The sequence below is a fragment of the Helianthus annuus genome, chromosome 10 (assembly GCF_002127325.2).
Source record: "Helianthus annuus cultivar XRQ/B chromosome 10, HanXRQr2.0-SUNRISE, whole genome shotgun sequence".
In the NCBI taxonomy this organism is placed as follows: domain Eukaryota; kingdom Viridiplantae; phylum Streptophyta; class Magnoliopsida; order Asterales; family Asteraceae; genus Helianthus; species Helianthus annuus.
The window spans coordinates 133,651,242-133,671,782 of record NC_035442.2 but is presented as its reverse complement, the minus strand read 5'-3'; the positions used below and the strand labels follow the sequence as shown (position 1 = coordinate 133,671,782).

General features: G+C 36.2%; 1 protein-coding gene across 1 annotated transcript; it reads left to right on the top strand.

Annotated features, from left to right (window-relative positions):
- The first annotated feature begins 9,697 nt into the window (after positions 1-9,697).
- Positions 9,698-10,252, top strand: LOC110882443. The gene has a single exon (XM_022130461.1). The coding sequence runs from the start codon at positions 9,698-9,700 to the stop codon at positions 10,250-10,252; it is 555 nt and encodes a 184-aa protein (XP_021986153.1).
- The last annotated feature ends 10,289 nt before the right edge of the window (positions 10,253-20,541 follow it).

Below are 20,541 nucleotides of genomic sequence, written 5' to 3'. Positions count from 1 at the left end.
CCCTTCAGTTAGTCGAACAAATCGACGATCCTGGGCAACTGATAGAATTTCTTAATTGTTGCCTAATTAGGGTTGCGGTAATCAAATGTACAAGCAAATGAACTGTCTTTCTTACTTAACCGAATCAAATATCAGGATATCGAGTTAGGCTATATGAATCCTCTATCTTAAAACTTAGTAAATCAGGGTTCGATTCATCCAGTGATGGTACCAGCCGTCTTGGAGAGTTCATAATAATACGGCCTTAAATGGGATATAAATCTTAATTCTACCTGCCTCTTAGGGTAAACCAGGAAATCTTAGGAGAAGATCGTCACGATACGAGGAGGTTACAGAGATTTTCATATCTCAGACTCCAGTTCACCCATCATTGCTTGTGTCAATTAAGTGACACAATTTTGTTATGAGTCCTCATATTCCATTATCAGGGAATATTTATTGGGATAACTCTATTCTGGATATCTTCTTCGAATACTACTAGTCAACTCTAGTACAATACGATCATTGGGATATCTTAGGGGTTCCATGTATTAAACCTCCATATTGATCAGGCATGGAAGTAATCCATGGGACACACTAAAATACGCCAATCCTCATATGGCACTTTTATCAAACATAGTTTGGCATTCGCAGGCGATATAAAACAATGAGAAGAAAAAAAAAGAAAGAAAAAAAATATAATTAAAATAACATATGTTGTCGTATTCTATGCGAAGAAAGAGTACTCTTAGATCTTTCGGAAGGATCCCTTGCCGATACTAGAAGAATCGGTTACTAAGGTTTCCTTGGTAATTTATACCTTGTGGCTAATATAAAAGTTTACTAGGCTTATGGTTTATGAAGGTTTATTATTATACATGTGCTTATATTTAATCAAAATGGAAGTTTTCACAAACTAGGCGCCTAGCTCGGTTGGCTATGCGCGCGAAAGGGTGCGGCCTAGACCCAGATTCGATTCCGGGGACGGCCGATTCTACCATTTTTGCGACTTATCGATTTCTTACAGGAATGGAAAATAGTCCTGGTAAATTTTCTACTTGTAAGTTTTACCTTACACTTGATATATATATATATATATATATATATATATATATATATATATATATATATATATATATATATATATATATATATATATATATATATATATATATAGTCCTTATGAAGAGTTTTAAAAAAAAATTTGTTATACTTATAGTTTATGAAGGATTTACTAGTATCCGAACCAAAATAACACTCTTAGCATTTAAATTACTGATAAAATGACAAGGAATGTACCTGATGTCATTATTTATAGGCTAGCTTAGGCATTTTAGGCGCTTTCAATTTTTGGCTTTACTTCCTCCGCCGCATTTCCTTTGACATATTTAGGGCACGTAGTCTTGATGTGGCCTTTCTCATTACAGCCAAAACAAACTGCATTCTTCATGTCCTTACAGTCCAATGTTTTATGTCCCTTAGACCTGCAGATCCCACAAGCCCTGGGCTGCGATTTGGATTTTGGTTCGAACCTGCATTTCCCATAATGGCGCTTCTTGCAGGTCTCACATACTGGTTTCTTGTCAGACTTTTGTTTGTTCTTTTTCTTAGAACCCTGGGAGTTATCTACCTCCCTTTTCCTTTTTAGTTCATCCTTTGCATCCGAGGCATGAACGAGATCCTCCTTAAGAGTAAGGAAATGTGGTCCTAGATAAAACTTGGACCGAGCAGCATGGGGCTCCTTTAACTTTTTCACAGCCTTCTTCACAGCTTTTCCAACGGCTGCGTCTATCATATTTTGAAGAACATCTTTGGAAATTCTAAGGTTTACAATTTCAGCATCATTAGCATGTGTCGCGTCATCAATGGCGCGATTGACTGTTATCTTACCCGAGTTTGCCATACTCGATATTGGTTCCTAATACCAATAAAACAATTTCTTAGTTGAAATCCACAACTGCTATTTTTCACTCTGATGGCCTTAATATATACTAACCATGGGGTCAATCACCTATACAGGCTATTATAGCACTAACATTCTTAATGAACGTTATTTAAAATATATTAATATTACTTAGCCTAGGTCGCAAAAGACCATCAATGGCATTAAAGATTTGGACCTAGTCCATTACTTTTCTGACAGAGGATCAAAACGTCACATCTGACTTTATTATATTAAAGAATTTAGGGAGCTTGAAAGCTTGCCATAGGAATATCAGAAAAGAGTGATTCCTATTTAGATATAAAATATCCATCTAAGGTTTGTTGGAGCATTTTCTAAAGTGTCATCGGCCAATTTCTACTTCGTATAAAATGACCGAAGTCCTACCAAGACGGATACAACAGTTCTCAACAGTGATCGTTCATTATTGAATCACAAGTGTCAGTATCAATTAAATTTCTGCATAAACTGCTTGATAAGGAAAAGTACCTGCTATATAGTTATCCTTCCTGGCATTCATCCGGAAGACTCATGCATTTGTTTTCCTGGCCTCTCAGGCTTCTTTATAAGCTTTGGGCAGTTGGTTTTGATGTGCCCTTCCTCGTTACAGTTGTAGCATGTGGCGTTCTTTAACCCCTTGCAATCTAAGGTTTTGTGGCCTTTGGTCTTGCAAATTCCACACAATTTAGCGCGTGGGTCTATTGTACATTTTCCAAAATGCTGCTTTTTGCAGTTATTGCATTTGGGTCTGTTATCAGACTGACTCGAGTTCTTCCTAAACTCGGAATCTTTCCCACGCTCCGAGCTTCCCTTCTTCTTCTTGTTAGTTTGATGAGAGTTTTCCTCCTCTCTTTCTCTTCTTCTCTCGCCAGAAGACTTAACAGACTTAATTCTGATTGCATCTAAGGTGAGAGATAAGGATAAGTCCACCGCGGACCTATATGTGGTTGGCCTAGATGCTTTAACATTCCCTTTTATCTCTGGTGCTAGGCCTCCAATGAAACGCGCTATGCGTTTAGGTTCAGGGGTGACTAGATAAGGAACTAGGCGGGACATAGTGTTGAAACTTGTCACATATGCCGGACAATTCAAATTTTCCATGACCAAAGTCAAGAAGTCTGATTCTATCTTTTCTACTTCATGCTGAGGGCAGTAGTTTTCCTTGACTAAAGCAACAAATTGACTCCAAGATAAGTTGTAGAGTAGAACTTTCCCCGTGGCTTGGAGCAATGATCTCCACCATGCCAACGCTTCTCCTTTAAATGATTGTGAAACAAATTTCACAACATCTTGCTCCGCACAACCGCTGATGTCAACAACGGCATCCATCTCATCGAGCCATGTCATGCAATCGATGGCCCCATTTTCTCCTGTAAAGTCTCTGGGCTTGCAGGAGATAAAATATTTATATGAACAGGTCTTAACTGGTGCCTCTTGATGAAACACAACTTGTCTAGATGGAATACTCCTTTGATTTGACAAGTCATGATCATCGTCCCCCCTTGACTCATAAGTTTTAGGAGGGGGCTTACTACGAGCCATAGATAGAGTCTTGGAGTGGGTATCATTTGATTCATCATTCTGTCGATCAAGAGCTCGAGTAACAGCATAATCTATTATTGCCTGCAGTTCTGCTCCAGTTACATTAATTCCGGTAGTATCATTGCTCTCCTTCAAACGACTGTTAACTTCATCTAATCCAGCCATGTAGCTTGATTGCTACATAATTATTAACAATGATTTATTCAGAGATTATTATGGAATCATCATCTTTGACGATTTATCAACCATGGTAATATAAACCATATTGGTTAACTTGTTAGTGATATTTAATTAGTATTTTCCATTATAATTTATCCTAGTTATAAAACATTAAGGATATTAAAGTGGCGCATAAGGCCTAGTCACAAGGACAGTTCTAAATTTTGGTAAGCCATGATTTCAGAGAATCGAGGCATTTAAGGTTCGAATCACGTTCATTACCTTCTCTTGACAGGGAGTTGTAGACTTCAACTGTCTTTTGTCCTTTAGGACAATAGGCATAGCCCGTGGGCGTTCCCCTTCTGAGGGATGGTTATAATATGATCATCTTCTCAGATGTTATTAGTCGAGATCGTATAGATCCTACCGACTATTATGCTTGGACCTGGTCCAACACTTTTAGACAGGAGGTCAAGACCACCACTGTCGTTGTCTTATCGGACAACCAGTTTAGCCCGGAGGCACTTCATCACTATCGGATGTTTATAATGTGATCATCTTATAGGATGACACAAGCCATGATTTCTAAATCACTAGGCTAGATAAGAAAATTGGAAGAATCCAATATAAGTTTGATTGTTGTGATTTATCGAATCACATTTGTCAGGAGTGCTAACACGTTCTTAGGCGTTAACAAGGATCTGAATCCCTTGGGTAGGTTTCACCATCTTGGCCGCGTAGGCTAGATTTCACCTTTAAGATTCTTTTTTAAAAATGCCTACTGGCAGGGAAGGAAGGATATTTATTTTATTCAGGATTTTATCATAAATCCTAATTTATAAGTTAATAATAGCACAAATGGCCTAGTCGCGTAGACAAGATTAATTTATAAGCCATGATCGTCTGGGATCGAGGCATTTAGTAATAGCACAAAAGGCTTAGTCACGTGGACAAGTTTAATTTATAAGCCATGATCGTCTGGGATCGAGGCATTTAGGTGTGAATTAAAGTTCATTACCTTTTCTTGACAGGGAGTTATAGACCACCACTGCCTTTTGTCTTATATGACAATTAGTATGGCCCGTAGGCGCTACATCACTATTGGATGTTTAATAAGTTTAGCCCGTAGGCACTACATCACTAATGGATGTTTTAAATAAGTTTGGCCCGTAGGCATTAAAAGATAATTATGTCCTTATAAGGACTAATAAGGAAAACGATTTTCAGTAAAAGGAGTTTCTTCTTCATCTTATTTCTGAATGCTTTCTCCTTGGATGTTCGTTCCATTTTAGCCGCGGTACGAGACTCAGCATCTCGGGCTCCGGTGTGGAGAACTCCTATTACGGCTTCTTCGCTTGGCGACGTATCCAATATAAAAATAATCGGAAGCAGTAAATTCCATATTAGAATCGGGAGTATTCCTATGTTAAGTCTAGACTCAAGTATGTGCAATTGTGTCACTGAGATTAAACACATTAGGATAGTGTTTAATTCACTCAATGTTGGCTCTGATACCAACCTGTCACACCCCAATTTTCCACGTGTCACCGGTGGGCCCGGTGGGGAGTATAGTGACGTAGTTGGCATCATCATAGACAAACAACACAATATATAAATGCACAGCGGAAGCAAAAGATAAATATATTACATTCCGAATATAAGTAATGTCAAAGTATTACAACGGAAGGTAAAGGATCCACAGGCGGATCAATAAAAGAAAATTGTTCAATAGGCTTTAGGCATCTAGAACTTGCAAGATTCCCTAGTGACGCCCCGAGCTCCCAGCCAATTACGCATAGTACCTGCCACTCAACCTTTTGGAAAATACATCAGTTTACACTGGTAAATACAATTAACTGACTCATTTTGGAAAAAGAGTTTGAAAAGTGATTCGTGTGCAAACGGCACAAAACATCTTGACACATTGATTAAAATGCACAGAGGCAAATTAATCTTTATACTTGGGACAATTTTATTAATAAAAATCTTGTATCCGATTTACATGGTTGTCCAACATTTAGGGCCGATGATTATACAATACAAGCCGGACAAGATTAATCGACACACCACAAATATAATCTCACAAGAAGATACTCTCACGAGTGAGTATACGTTATACATATGCAACAGGAGGTGTTTTGCCTACACCTTGTGCTTACGTCGTGGCCATTCACTTTTTAAAATGAGCCAAGGATATCCAGGACACGGTCATTAACCCCCAATGTTATTTGTTATCAATCAACACAGATTAAAACGGGATTATGCAATTTAATCATCTCCGATTAAACAGTTTCTACCCCCGACCAAGCGGTATTTTTATAATACCGTATCCCAAGCCCGTATAAGGGAAATAAGTTAAAAGTATTTACCTGAGCTAGCTCTTGTCTTAAATAGCAAGAATAATAATAACTCAGTCGTATTCCTAAGTAAGCGTAGGTACAATTTACCGGAAAGCTCTAGTCTGGAACGATGGTATAAATAACCAATTAGACTGCTAACGGGTCTTTAATTAAGCCTAAGCTTAGACCGGTTAGTCTTAAAGAAATATACGGTTAAGACGCATGATTAAGCGAAAGACCGGATAGAATGTGATTTAGACCCGACAAGTTTGAATACTTGTATAATGTGGGTATACTAAATACATTCTGGATTTTGAGATAAAAATGATAACGTTTGACCCGTTTCGGTCAATTTACGCAAACTAGTTACGTAAACCGAACCGAACGCAAAAAGGGCGTTACGGGTAACCAAAAGAATCATATGCAAGTTTCCTGAGATAATATGCTTTAAATATGATATAATATCAGCAAGTTATGTTCTATTATGCCCCGAATAAATTTTAAACTCAATTTATGCCTTAGAAGGGCATTTTGGTCATTTAAAAGATTATGAAAGAGTCAATTTGGTAATCTGAGTTACATGTCTGATTTATATAGTAAACATACTTAATTTTCCATATTATAACTGTAGGGTATGACCCGTAGACAAAACTTATCATTTAAAATCAAACTATGCACCGTAGGGGTATTTTAGTAATTTCACAAGGGCTAAAAACGACAAAACTGGAAATCTGAGTTCAAAATCTTATACTTACTGTTATTATATGAAAATATGCTAAATACATCAGTAGGTATGAGTCTTATATGTTTAATATGAGTATAACGCTTACAATGCGCTAAAAACGCTAAAAATGCGATTTAGAGCCGTTTCCGGGTTTTTAAAAGAAAGCTGAGATTTTTATATTTCCAGAATGCCCAAAATAATTTATTTAACAAATAAAATCAGTAGAAAAAGGTTTGGGGTCAAAAGAATGTATAAAACTCATTTTATGGCTTAAACGGTCAAAACCGGCATTAACCGAATCGACTTAGCGACGTATGATCCGATCAGCCAAAAATTAAATAAAAATCTTCAAAAATCCCAGAATATTATATAACATCAGTGGGTAAAAAGTTTTATATCGAAAAGTGGCCTGAAATAGGTTATACGCTAATTGCGCCGTTTATTTAACATAAAGATATAGTTTTACGCTATCGGCCATAACTCAAAATCTGGACCACCAACTGATCTCAAATTTTCGGTGCAAGTTTATAAATTAATAATAAAGATTTCTACTCTTTTACTTTTCCAAAAATCACGTTTTATATCAAAAAGGGCAAAATAGTCAACTTTTAAGCATAATCGGAAACACGTATATGAATCGGTTAAGCATAGACTCAAGATGTAAAAATTCCAGAAAGTTATACATAAATAAAAATGGTCAAAAATACACTCTAATACAAATCTCAAACATGCATGCACGGATCCGAATCGATAGTCTACGAAAAAGTCGTTTTATAAGACTTTCGGTTCCGATCCGAGTTTATACTAAAGATTGTCGAGTTGATTATGCTAAAACACATTTTTGTATTCATTATAAGTTATTTTTGATGATCAAACTGATTGCATGTCATCTACATTACCATTTATGCTATATTTCGCAAAAACGATTTCTGTTGACTTTTTAAGAACATCTTTGACTCGACAAATAGCATGCTTAGAGTGGGAATCAGAGAATACCCTTTTGAGGGTTTGTTCCCCACATAAATACCAACTTATAAGTGGTTTCAATTTGAGAAATGACAGAGCCAATTTCGTTTAATCGAAAAGTCAAACTTTATGAACAACGGTTTGACTCTTAACTAATAATCTATGCTAGAACGGATTAGAGAGTGATATGAAGGCTTACAAAGGTCCTAATGAAGCTTAGATAACACTAGGATGCTGCCTTGACGATCAGATTGCTCCTGGAAAAGCCTTGTGAAGTTTTGATAGTTGGGTGTTCTTGTTTACAATCACAAGTGCCTCAAAAAAATGGAGAAATGAGCTGATTTATAAAGGAAATCAGATGTTGTAAGGAGTCTACAGGTGCCTACACTTGCATGTCCATCCATTGGTGGATTTAGGAGGTGATCCCAGCTGTTTCCCACAAAAAAAATGGACTAAACAGCCCCTGATTCGCAAAAAGCTGCACCTGGGCTGCCAAACTTGGATTAAAAATGGCAGCTTTGGTCCCTGTCTTTGCACGCGAGGTTTCGGCTATTTATTTTGACTCGTAAACCCTCAAATCTGGTTTTTAAGTACCTTGGGACATTTACCAACATGGTAATGTCCTCGGATAACTTTGCGCTCACCCGAAAAGCCATGAAATTCGACGTTGACGCTTTTAACCCCTCAAGTACGGTTTTGGCCATAACTTTCTCATACGATAACGAAACTTCATGAAATTTTTACCACATATTCTAGTGAGTATATTTTAGCATCACAAAGCTTCGGGTCTGCCAAAAGTTCACTCAGAGGTATAAATTCAACATGTTGACACTTTTAGCCCCTATAGTTTGTAATTCCTCACTTTTGTGCAAATTCCGCTTCGTATGATCCATGATCCATCCGTTTAAGGTTATAAACATTATGTAGGGTTATTATAGAGTCTATTTATCCATTGTTGACACTTTGGACCCTTACGTTCCATAGTTTCCACCGTTTGTCAACTTTAGTCCCTCTAAAGTTTGTTTTTGCATATGCAAAGTCTATGACACGTGTCAATACATCATTGGACGTAAATTTTCGAGGTGTTACATTGAGAATTAATATTAATAAGTCAAACTTGTACGGGATCGGCACTAGCGAAAGTGAGATGGACAATACGGCTTTTGTATTGGGATGTAAACGAGGGGATTTTCCTTTCGATTACTTGGGGATTAGAGTAGGTGCAAATATGAATAGATGTTGTCATTGGAAGAAGGTGGTTGATGTGTTTGAAGCAAGGCTATCTTCGTGGAAAGCTAAGCTTCTTTTTATTGGTGGTCGTGTTATGCTTATCAAGGCGGTACTTGAAAGCATCCCCATATATTATTTTTCGCTATATAAAGCCTCGGTGAAAATAATAGACACTTTAGAGCGTTTAATGAAGAAATTTTTATGGTCGGGGATGAGTGAAAACAATAAAATTCATTGGGTAAATTGGAATATTGTTACCATGCCAAAAAAGTTAGGGGGTTTGGGGATCAAGAGATTGAAAGAGATAAACGAAGCGCTCCTTTTTAAGTGGGCTTGGAGGTATAGGGCGGAGAAGGATTGTTTGTGGCGTAGGGTGGTTAATGCATGTCATAAAAATATTAATAGTTGGGAGGTGCTTCCGGTTAATAAAACGGCGTGGGTTGTTGGAAGACGATCGTGAAAATAGGAGGATCTTTAAAAGCGAATGATGTTTATCTACACACTATGGTGAGGTCGAAGTTGGGAAATGGGGAGGGTGTGTGATTTTGGTTAGATTTTTGGATGGGTGAATCTGATTTAAAAGATAAATGGCCAAACTTATTTAGGTTGGAAAACAACAAAACTTGTTTAGTCTCTGATCGTCTAAAGGTTGTTAATGATCGAGTTCATCTAGAAGCGACCTAGAGTAATTTGCTGCATTCGGAAGAAGATTTCCAGCAATGGAATCAGCTTTGTGTTGGTCTGGAAAATGTGAAGATGTCTACAACTGAAGATAAATGGATGTAGTGTGGGGAAAATAACAAGAACTTCTCGGTTATGTCGGTTAGAAAGTTGTTGAGAAATGGTGATGCTTACGCTAATATGTTTGTTTTAAAGTGGATTTCGTGGGTGCCTTTAAAGTGTTTGATTGTGGCTTGGCGCGCGGAGATGAATCGGTTGCCGACTAAGGTAGAATTGGTGAAAAGAGGTGTTTATATTCCTAATACGCTTTGTGTTTGGTGCGATTATCATGAGGAGACATCTATGCATGTCCTTGCCGATTGCATCATAGCGATCAGTGTTTGGGAGCGGATTGGGAAATGGTGTGGTTTGGAGCCGATATATACGTTTGAAATTAAAGATTTGTTACAAGTGCACAAAAAAGTTTCGAGCGGCAAGATGAAACGGAAAATTGTGCATTGTGTGATGATCGTGACGATGTGGTCTCTTTGGAAAGCTAGAAATGATTCGACGTTTAATGGGAAAAAAGTGGCTATTGGGGATATAGTTTCGAGTGTGAAGTCCCTTTCGTATATGTGGCTAAAGAATAGATCTAAATGTAACAATATAAGTTGGAAAGATTGGTGTCTGTCCCCATTGTATATGTTGTAGTTGGTTTGTGCCTTGGACCTTGTATTAAGGACCGGTTTGGCGTTTTTTAATGAAAGTTTATATTAAAAAAAAAACAATTCATCCGTTTAAAAAAAATACACAATCAAGACTATCAATTAAGTTGTGGCAGCTGTCTAATAGTTATTATTCTTTATTAAGAACTACAAGTAAAAACGAATTGTTTAACCAAGTTTTAATATTAGTTAATTCGGCCATGCTTCCTTTAATTAATAATTTGATATTGGATAATAGTTTACGTCTTTGCGCCTCTTGTTAGTTTGTTTAATCATAATGAATGTGACTCTTATATAGAGATGGGCATAATAACCGGTTCCAAACGTGATCCGATAGACCTGATCTGGAACCGGTGCCTTATTAAAGAACCAGTTCCGGGTTAAAAAAAACCCGTAGGTTCTTACCCGGTTCCACTTTTTAGAAAAAAATTGATACGTACCCGGTTCCTACCTGGAACCAGTTCCTCCATAACCAATTGAGACCCGATGCATTAAATTCTAGACGAAGTTACGATTAGGCCTGTAAACGAAGCGAACGAACACGAACAAGGCCATGTTCGTGTTCGTTCGTTAAGGAAATCAACATGTTCGCGAACTGTTCACGAACGCATACCGAACATAAGTTTATGTTCGTGTTCGTTCGTTAAGGAAATTCAGTTGTTCACGAACAGTTCGTGAACATTGGTCTCGTACACAAACGAACACAAGCAAATAAAAACGAAAGCAAACGAACATTTTGTGACAACCGGAAAAATTTCATGATAATCCGTACGACCTAATCACTATTAATGTAAACAATTACGTGCCTCTAGATTTGATTTTTGTGTTAAATGAGTCGATAAAGTCTAGCAAGGTCCAGATATTTCATGTCGTATGTCAGACAATTCATGGCAATTGTCAGTTTACGGTTAGTTAGTAAACGACAAAAACGAACGTTGGTGATAAATTTGATAAGTCTACAAAAGTATTAAACAAGTCCGTTATGCATGGATTTTATACTTGATGACTTATTTTCAAGACTTTGTATGGTTGTGTGTAAAACCATTTATATCTTATATTTATCAACACTTATCTTGCAATTTCCTAAATGTGTTTATGTGTATACATTTCTATGTATAAAAAATATACAAATCAAACGTATAGTTAGGAATCTTTATATACAAGTGAGTTCATTTTAATAGAAATCAAATTTTATAAGAATCCTTTAACTAGATTTTTTAAGCATGACCAAACCAACACTCCACCACACCATACCATCATCATTAGAAGACCAACCACTATTTTGATCACTTATTAAATAATTCATATTGTACACATGCTTCTGTACGATGGTTGTCATACAATTCATTCATGCTTATACATTAACACACGTTTAACTTGATTATAAAAAAAAATCATATTGACTTTTGACACCAAAATCTCGGTCTACACACCTCAAAGACATGATAATGTTTTGGATTTGCTGAATTCCTTGTCCACATGTGTGAAAACTTGAACATAATAACAATAATAACATCAACACTCATTTTATAATACCATCATCTAGTCTTTAGAAGGAATATACAAACACACGCAACCTTCTGCTCTCTCTCTCAAGAAACTGGTGACCGGAGATCGGAGCTCCGGCGACGCGCACCCCCTGCAAACCACCCTCCTCCTCCCTCTTCACTTTAAACCATCCCATAGCCCCCTGTTTCTCTCAGTTACACGGCCGGCCACCACCCAACCGGTGGTGGCGTACGGCGGCGGCAGTGGATTCCGACGACCCTGATGATGATGATAATGTTGATAAAGCTGATGATGATGAATTCAAACTCCGACAGCCGTATCTCACTCTGGTTCCGACGATGACGATATTGTCACTGATGTTGACGATGGTGACGATACTGATGGAGATGAATGGCAGCGACAGTGGTGCGATGGTGTGGAGGATCCGACGCAAATAACTTCGGTCGTATCAATAACGGTGGTGGTGGGTTCGTGGTGGTGACAGTGGTGAGCGTCTAAGGTTGTGGAGGTGATGATTACTTCTGATCGACTTGGAGATGAGTTTCAGCTCGGTTTCGGTTCAGGGTTCATGATGCAGCTCGGTCAACTCACGGTTCGGGTTACGTCTCGGCTCAGGTCAGAATTTGTTTTGGTCTCGGTTCAGTTTTTTTTTTGGAAGTCTCGGCTTGGATATTTCGGTTCAACAGGTGTTAATATTGTTTGATTCGGGAGTTTTGGGTCACCTATGGGTGTTTTGTTTCAGCTTGGGTTGATTCGGGTCAAAGATGTGTACGGTCATCAGGTCAGTTTTGGGTTCATGACTCGATTTGGGTCCAGTTAAAACCAAGTCCACTGCAGGTTCTCGTTTCGAGTCAACTGGTCAGCCACGGTTCGGGTGCGGTTCGATGGGCCAGATTTTGGTTCGTAATAATTTTGGTCAACTGTGGTCAACCCCGGTCAACATCAGGTCAACTGCGGTCAACAACAGTCAAACGCGACCCGGTAACATTCAAAAACGTGAAATCTCGTTAATTAGTTATGGATTTTAGGTAGTTAGTTTACGCGACCGAGCTCGACCCGACCCGATTCAATTAGAGACTGGTTTATGTTTCGATATTTTGACGAGAAATTTTATACATATATTGTTTGATTGAAATATTGTTGAATTTTGATAAATATATCGACACTTTGATTGTCGGGATCGTCCAAAAACAGAGGAAGCTCTGTCCGTTTCTCGTAAAAATCTGAAACTAGAAACGTATTTTTATTCCAAAAACCGACACTTATCAAAAATTCGAGTTTTCTTATAAGATCAAATATGAAGTGTATTACTTATTTTGGCGACGTTTACGAGTTAACGAAAACTCATATGAAATAAATGTTACCTACGTTTATTTTAAACCACCAACACTCGAACCTTATTTTATTTATTTCAAACGCCCAAAATTTGGAAATATTTTATAAAATAAATATAATGCTTTATGTTTATTCCTAACATCAACTATTAGGAAATCGTATTTCAAAAGTCTAGTGTTTGGAAAATATATAACATAAATATAATTATTTATATTTATTTTGAGTGTCGCGACTTCGAATATTCTTATAAAAATTATTCGTTACAAACGTCTAAACTAAACACGACACGTACCGCTATCCACCTACGTATTTCTATTCGCGACAACTAACACGATGCCGTAAGTATATTTATATTTAAATATATAAATATATAAATTCTAAACCATTCGAAAACTAAGTCGTTTCCACGATTTAGTACTATCCCGATTATGAACGGTATCAAATAACCATAGATTGGTTATTCTAAGTCAAGATAACACTGCCTTAGACTCGTTTAGTTAACGATTCGGTAGAGCTCGGACACGTAGTCTATCTACGTTGTCTTATGTAGAAACTTATAATTTATTCTTTGTTAGGAATGTCATAGTTGCACGCTAGCTAAGTTACGTTCTTGGAACGACACTACGGAATCACACTAAGCTAGCCTTGCACAGGAATATCCAGGTGAGTTCATAACCCCCACTTTTTTTTTACTGTTTTACATTTTTTTAAATGTTTTCGGGGGTGGAAAGACATGCAAGTTTTTGCAAAAACAAACAATATTTTGATTTTGATGAACGAAAACACATATTTATAAACCATGTTGCAAATGAATTTCAACGAACTCGAAAGGTTTACGAAAGGTTTATACTGAACATACCGGTTTTACAAAACGTGCATGATTTTCATGACTAGTGACGGGAATGTCCTAGTTACTACAACGGAACTGGGTTGGTCTGCGTACGAAAAACGAGACAACTCAGTGAGATCATGTCCCCCTTTTCTTTCAACGTTTCGGTTTACAACTTTCGGGGGGAAATACATGTCAAACTTAGGTATGATTAAGTTATGGAATGAACTCTTAGATCATGTGAGCATAGGCTGTAACTGAGGTGCCATTAATCCTTTTGAGGACCAAGGAACAAAGGTTAGATCTAATGGGTACGGGCGAGCCCCACTCACGGTCCATGGGTGACCACTTAGAGTGCTGTTGTGTCCAGCGTCGAGAGTTCGACACTTAAATTGCCTACGCGGGTTGAGTACCTCCTATGTCGTCGCATATATTAATGTCCTCGCGAAACATTAATGATCAACATGTTCATAGACGCTTTACATACCAACTTACAACACTATAACGTTCATATGTTTTTAATATTCATTTGATGCAAATCCATACTACATGGATTTACAAATGTCACACCCCAACCGATGGCGGAAACATCGGGATGAGACGTACAAATTGCTCAAAACAACATAACACTATATGTGACAATATAAATTAAATCATTTTATTAATACTCAAAGTGAATTACATTGTCTCAATTAAACAAGCAAAATTTCAACAATAATTCAAAATGCTAAAATGGGTTTCTAAAGCCATCCTAGCTTGTTTCTTGGTTCTTGTTCAATCAACCTGCAATATGTATTAAAATAAATTAACAAAACATGTTGGCGAGTATACAAGTTTTCATACATAGCATAGTACGTGTTTAAAATGTTGCTCATATCCAAATGTGAATACAATACCATGTTAACAGTATATACTCGAAACGATGTTACTCTACGTGTCCAAACCAAAGTTTAACGCAATTAAAATGTCCAACCCAAAGTCTACAGGGTGGTTTTAACATAGTTTAACCTAACAATACTCGTTAATATAACGAGAGGGGCGTTTCTCAACCTATAGCGCTACCATTGTTAGGGGAGGCTTGTACGAAGTTAATGAACACATAGTCATGAGTGTTTACAATAGCATAACATGTCTAACATGATTAAAATGTATCAGATAGAGTAAGGATAGAGTGTGCATAAAATGTTTGATGTGATTGTGATCTTTGATATAGAATACATATTGCCCCCAAAAGTGGAAAATAGAAAATGGGTCATGTATACTCACCTTAGAGTGCGTTGCGTTTTCTTGGTGAGAAATAAGAGAATGAGATTGTCCAAACGATTGCAAGAAATTGCAACAAGCGCAAGAAGATTACCCTATTGTGTTTGGGAATTCGTTAATACTAGTTGGTGATTATGATGAAATTAACGTTGAAATAGCAATTCTAGATTTCTAACTTGTTAATTATTGTCGAATAATTATGTCAACGAAAATAGGCTTTAATAATGATAATAACAATATGATATTTGTAATAATAATAATATCTCGTAACAAACTTGATATATAGAAAATATATAAAATTTTTGATTTAATATATATACGTTACTAATGGTAAAATATTAATTAATATATATATATATACTAATAGAATTTTATGTTTATTATTAAATATAATAACATTTGGGTCAATGTATTAATTATAAAAATACTGATTTTAATTAATAATATATGAATCTTATTTACAAAGTTTAAATAATTAATATGACAAATATTATATTTATAATAATTCTCAATACAAAACCAGAATTTTTAAGATTAAATAATAAATCTGATTATTATTTAAAGTCTAATAATAATACTGATTTTATAAAAAAAATCAGATATACTAATGTTAATAATATTAATAATAAAAGAAACAGTAAGCAGAAAGGAAGAAAAAGAGACGGAATGCTACCGGAAACGGTCTTCTTCTCCGGCGAATTCGTAGCAGTTCCGGCGAGTTCCAAGGGCTCCGACGACTGTTGCGGTTTGTCCGGCGACTGGAGGGTGCTCCAGCGATGTCTCGGTTACGAACAGAGGTGACTCGGGTCAAGGAGGAGGTGAGTTTGGTTTCGAGTGAAAGAGGGCACCGGTATTTATAGTCGAGTCGAGGTCGTGTGGATATGGAAAGGATCGATTGATTTGGTATGTTTGGTTGTAATTGACGATTGACAGAAAGATCAAGGTGGAGGTCCGGTAATTCAGCGAAGAAGGAAGAAAGGAAAGGTGTTGACCGGAAAACACGTTTCTGCTTTGGGCGGTTTTATTTAAAATGGAAGGTTCTCAATCAGTGGTTAAATATGATAAGTTTCCTTATTAGTTTGGATGTGGCATGCCCGGCTGAGTGGTTAAGTGTTTGCTTTGTGTGTGAGAGGTCATGAGTTCGAATCCGTATAAGGGCGGTTCTCACCTAGGAGACCCCCTTTTTGATTCTTTTTGTTAGACTTAACTGAACTAACTGAGTTTTCTAACTCAGTTAGTTCTTCCCTTACAAAAACTAACATAGTTAACCCTATGTTACAAAATAGCTAACCTAGTTAGCATATAAATGGATTTTAACTAACTAGGTTAGGTTTAACTAACCAACTTTACAAAAACTTAGTAAACCTTTTAATTTTTAGTTTATTTAATTAATTAAATTAATATAAATGTTATATTTAACTAAAAATATATATATAATTATTTGGTTTATCCCCAAAAGTCTGGTTATTAACCGAATTAACGTACGAATTCCCGATTTTTGTCTAGTTTAGGGTAATCTCTTGATAATGCTCGATTTAAGAGTTGGGATTTGGATATCTTTCACTTGTTTTTACGTGTTTGACATAGTTTGACGTGATTTATCATGTAATAACATAACATAGTGTCAACAAAGCATATGATCAAAACGATGCACTTTTCATTATGATTCAAGTCTCGAAATACAAACTAGGGTAAAATGAGAGTACAACTGACTGGAATTAGAAAGTACAAGATACTATGCTATAAATAGAAAGATCAAAAGTACGAGGCGTTACAGTCTCCCCTACTTTAGGAGATTTCGTCCTCGAAATCTAAGATAAAAAGACTTTATAGAAAAGATAATTTTTTTTTTTTTACGAAAATAGATGAGACCTTGATCATAATGTTTGCTTAGGAAAAACTTGTTTTCATGAATGCACCATATAGCACCTTGTTTCACATAGGATTTCACATAGTATAACATGAATAAAGTGACATGAATTTTCACATAGGATAACATGTATGATAAAAGCATAATAAATTTAATTTGTTCACAAAAGAGTATCATTAATTGTTTTAGATCGCGACAATAGTGTAAATTGTGACTTTCTAGCTAGAAATGAATATAACGCTCAATGTAAAATCACATGGAAATTGAGATAACATAAAAGAGATTTATCATAAAACATGGATTGTCACGGAACGTAACATATGACACTTCCAAAGTGAATCGAAGACCTTCTCGAATTAAGGAAACGTGCTTTGGCCTAATAGGTATTAGTACTCTCATCGATGGTCCCCAGGTAGGCAACGGGTCCTTAATGGATTTATACGAATGCCAAGCCTAGACAGGACGTCCCGACTACCGGTACCTAACCCTTCCAGTTACTACACGTCCTTAATCGATTGGGAAATCGAGACTTTGGCGAGAGCGAAAATCAAGGAGTGGGACTAGTTAACAAGATGCGAGTATCACCTCTAACTTGATAACATCGTACCCTAACGTGGTTGGTACTTATCAAAAGATAAGGGTCCACTAGAGTATGAAATGGAAAACTCCCATCAAGGTTTGGATACCACTCCTAACTTGAGGGTAGATTTCGTGCAAAATCAAAGTATAGCAGAGTGAAAATCATCATCAAGTGTGGGAATCACCCCTATCTTGATAAGTCATTTCGATTGTGTTGTAAGAGTGTCTTCCAAATGTGTATTGTGTTAGCCTTAGGAAAGGCATGTATATTAAGAGTCCAAGAGAATAGAGGGAAGCAAAGAAGATAGAAAGGAAGTTGTTTTAAGCAACACATAGTGAATAAGCTCTTAAACTATAGACTAGGCAAGGCATTCCTAATTCCCTATAGCTATGGCTCTGATACCAATCTGGTATCAGAGTACTCCTACTATAGACTAGGGACAAGTAAGGCAATCCTACCTAATTCCCTATAGTTATGGCTCTGATACCAATCTGTCACACCCCAACCGATGGCGGAAACATCGGGATGAGACCTACAAATTGCTCAAAACAACATAACACTATATGTGACAATATAAATTAAATCATTTTATTAATACTCAAAGTGAATTACATTGTCTCAATTAAACAAGCAAAATTTCAACAATAATTCAAAATGCTAAAATGGGTTTCTAAAGCCATCCTAGCTTGTTTCTTGGTTCTTGTTCAATCAACCTGCAATATGTATTAAAATAAATCAACAAAACAAGTTGGCGAGTATACAAGTTTTCATACATAGCATAGTACGTGTTTAAAATGTTGCTCATATCCAAATGTGAATACAATACCATGTTAACAGTATATACTCGAAACGATGTTACTCTACGTGTCCAAACCAAAGTTTAACGCAATTAAAATGTCCAACCCAAAGTCTACAGGGTGGTTTTAACATAGTTTAACCTAACAATACTCGTTAATATAACGAGAGGGGCGTTTCTCAACCTATAGCGCTACCATTGTTAGGGGAGGCTTGTACGAAGTTAATGAACACATAGTCATGAGTGTTTACAATAGCATAACATGTCTAACATGATTAAAATGTATCACATAGAGTAAGGATAGAGTGTGCATAAAATGTTTGATGTGATTGTGATGTTTGATATTATTTACATATTGCTCCCAAAAGTGGAAAATAGAAAATGGGTCATGTATACTCACCTTAGAGTGCGTTGCGTTTTCTTGGTGAGAAATAAGAGAATGAGATTGTCCAAACGATTGCAAGAAGTTGCAACGAGCGCAAGAAGATTACCCTATTGTGTTTGGGAATTCGTTAATACTAGTTGGTGATTATGATGAAATTAACGTTGAAATAGCAATTCTAGATTTCTAACTTGTTAATTATTGTCGAATAATTATGTCAACGAAAATAGGCTTTAATAATGATAATAACAATATGATATTTGTAATAATAATAATATCTCGTAACAAACTTGATATATAGAAAATATATAAAATTTTTGATTTAATATATATACGTTACTAATGGTAAAATATTAATTAATATATATATATATATACTAATAGAATTTTATGTTTATTATTAAATATAATAACATTTGGGTCAATGTATTAATTATAAAAATACTGATTTTAATTAATAATATATGAATCTTATTTACAAAGTTTAAATAATTAATATGACAAATATTATATTTATAATAATTCTGAATATAAAACCAGAATTTTTAAGATTAAATAATAAATCTGATTATTATTTAAAGTCTAATAATAATACTGATTTTATAAAAAAAAAATCAGATATACTAATGTTAATAATATTAATAATAAAAGAAACAGTAAGCAGAAAGGAAGAAAAAGAGACGGAATGCTACCGGAAACGGTCTTCTTCTCCGGCGAATTCGTAGCAGTTCCGGCGAGTTCCAAGGGCTCCGACGACTGTTGCGGTTTGTCCGGCGACTGGAGGGTGCTCCAGCGATGTCTCGGTTACGAACAGAGGTGACTCGGGTCAAGGAGGAGGTGAGTTTGGTTTCGAGTGAAAGAGGGCACCGGTATTTATAGTCGAGTCGAGGTCGTGTGGATATGGAAAGGATCGATTGATTTGGTATGTTTGGTTGTAATTGACAATTGACAGAAAGATCAAGGTGGAGGTCCGGTAATTCAACGAAGAAGGAAGAAAGGAAAGGTGTTGACCGGAAAACACGTTTCTGCTTTGGGCGGTTTTATTTAAAATGGAAGGTTCTCAATCAGTGGTTAAATATGATAAGTTTCCTTATTAGTTTGGATGTGGCATGCCCGGCCGAGTGGTTAAGTGTTTGCTTTGTGTGTGAGAGGTCACGAGTTCGAATCCGTATAAGGGCGGTTCTCACCCAGGAGACCCCCTTTTTGATTCTTTTTGTTAGACTTAACTGAACTAACTGGGTTTTCTAACTCAGTTAGTTATTCCCTTACAAAAACTAACATAGTTAACCCTATGTTACAAAATAGCTAACCTAGTTAGCATATAAATGGATTTTAACTAACTAGGTTAGGTTTAACTAACCAACTTTACAAAAACTTAGTAAACCTTTTAATTTTTAGTTTATTTAATTAATTAAATTAATATAAATGTTATATTTAACTAAAAATATATATATAATTATTTGGTTTATCCCCAAAAGTCTGGTTATTAATCGAATTAACGTACGAATTCTCGATTTTTGGCTAGTTTAGGGTAATCTCTTGATAATGCTCGATTTAAGAGTTGGGATTTGGATATCTTTCACTTGTTTTTACGTGTTTGACATAGTTTGACGTGATTTATCGTGTAATAACATAACATAGTGTCAACAAAGCATATGATCAAAACGATGCACTTTTCATTATGATTCAAGTCTCGAAATACAAACTAGGG

Bases quoted from the DNA above. Each gene is read 5' to 3' on its own strand.
- LOC110882443 (XM_022130461.1), top strand. From the start codon at position 9,698: ATGTCGGTTAGAAAGTTGTTGAGAAATGGTGATGCTTACGCTAATATG.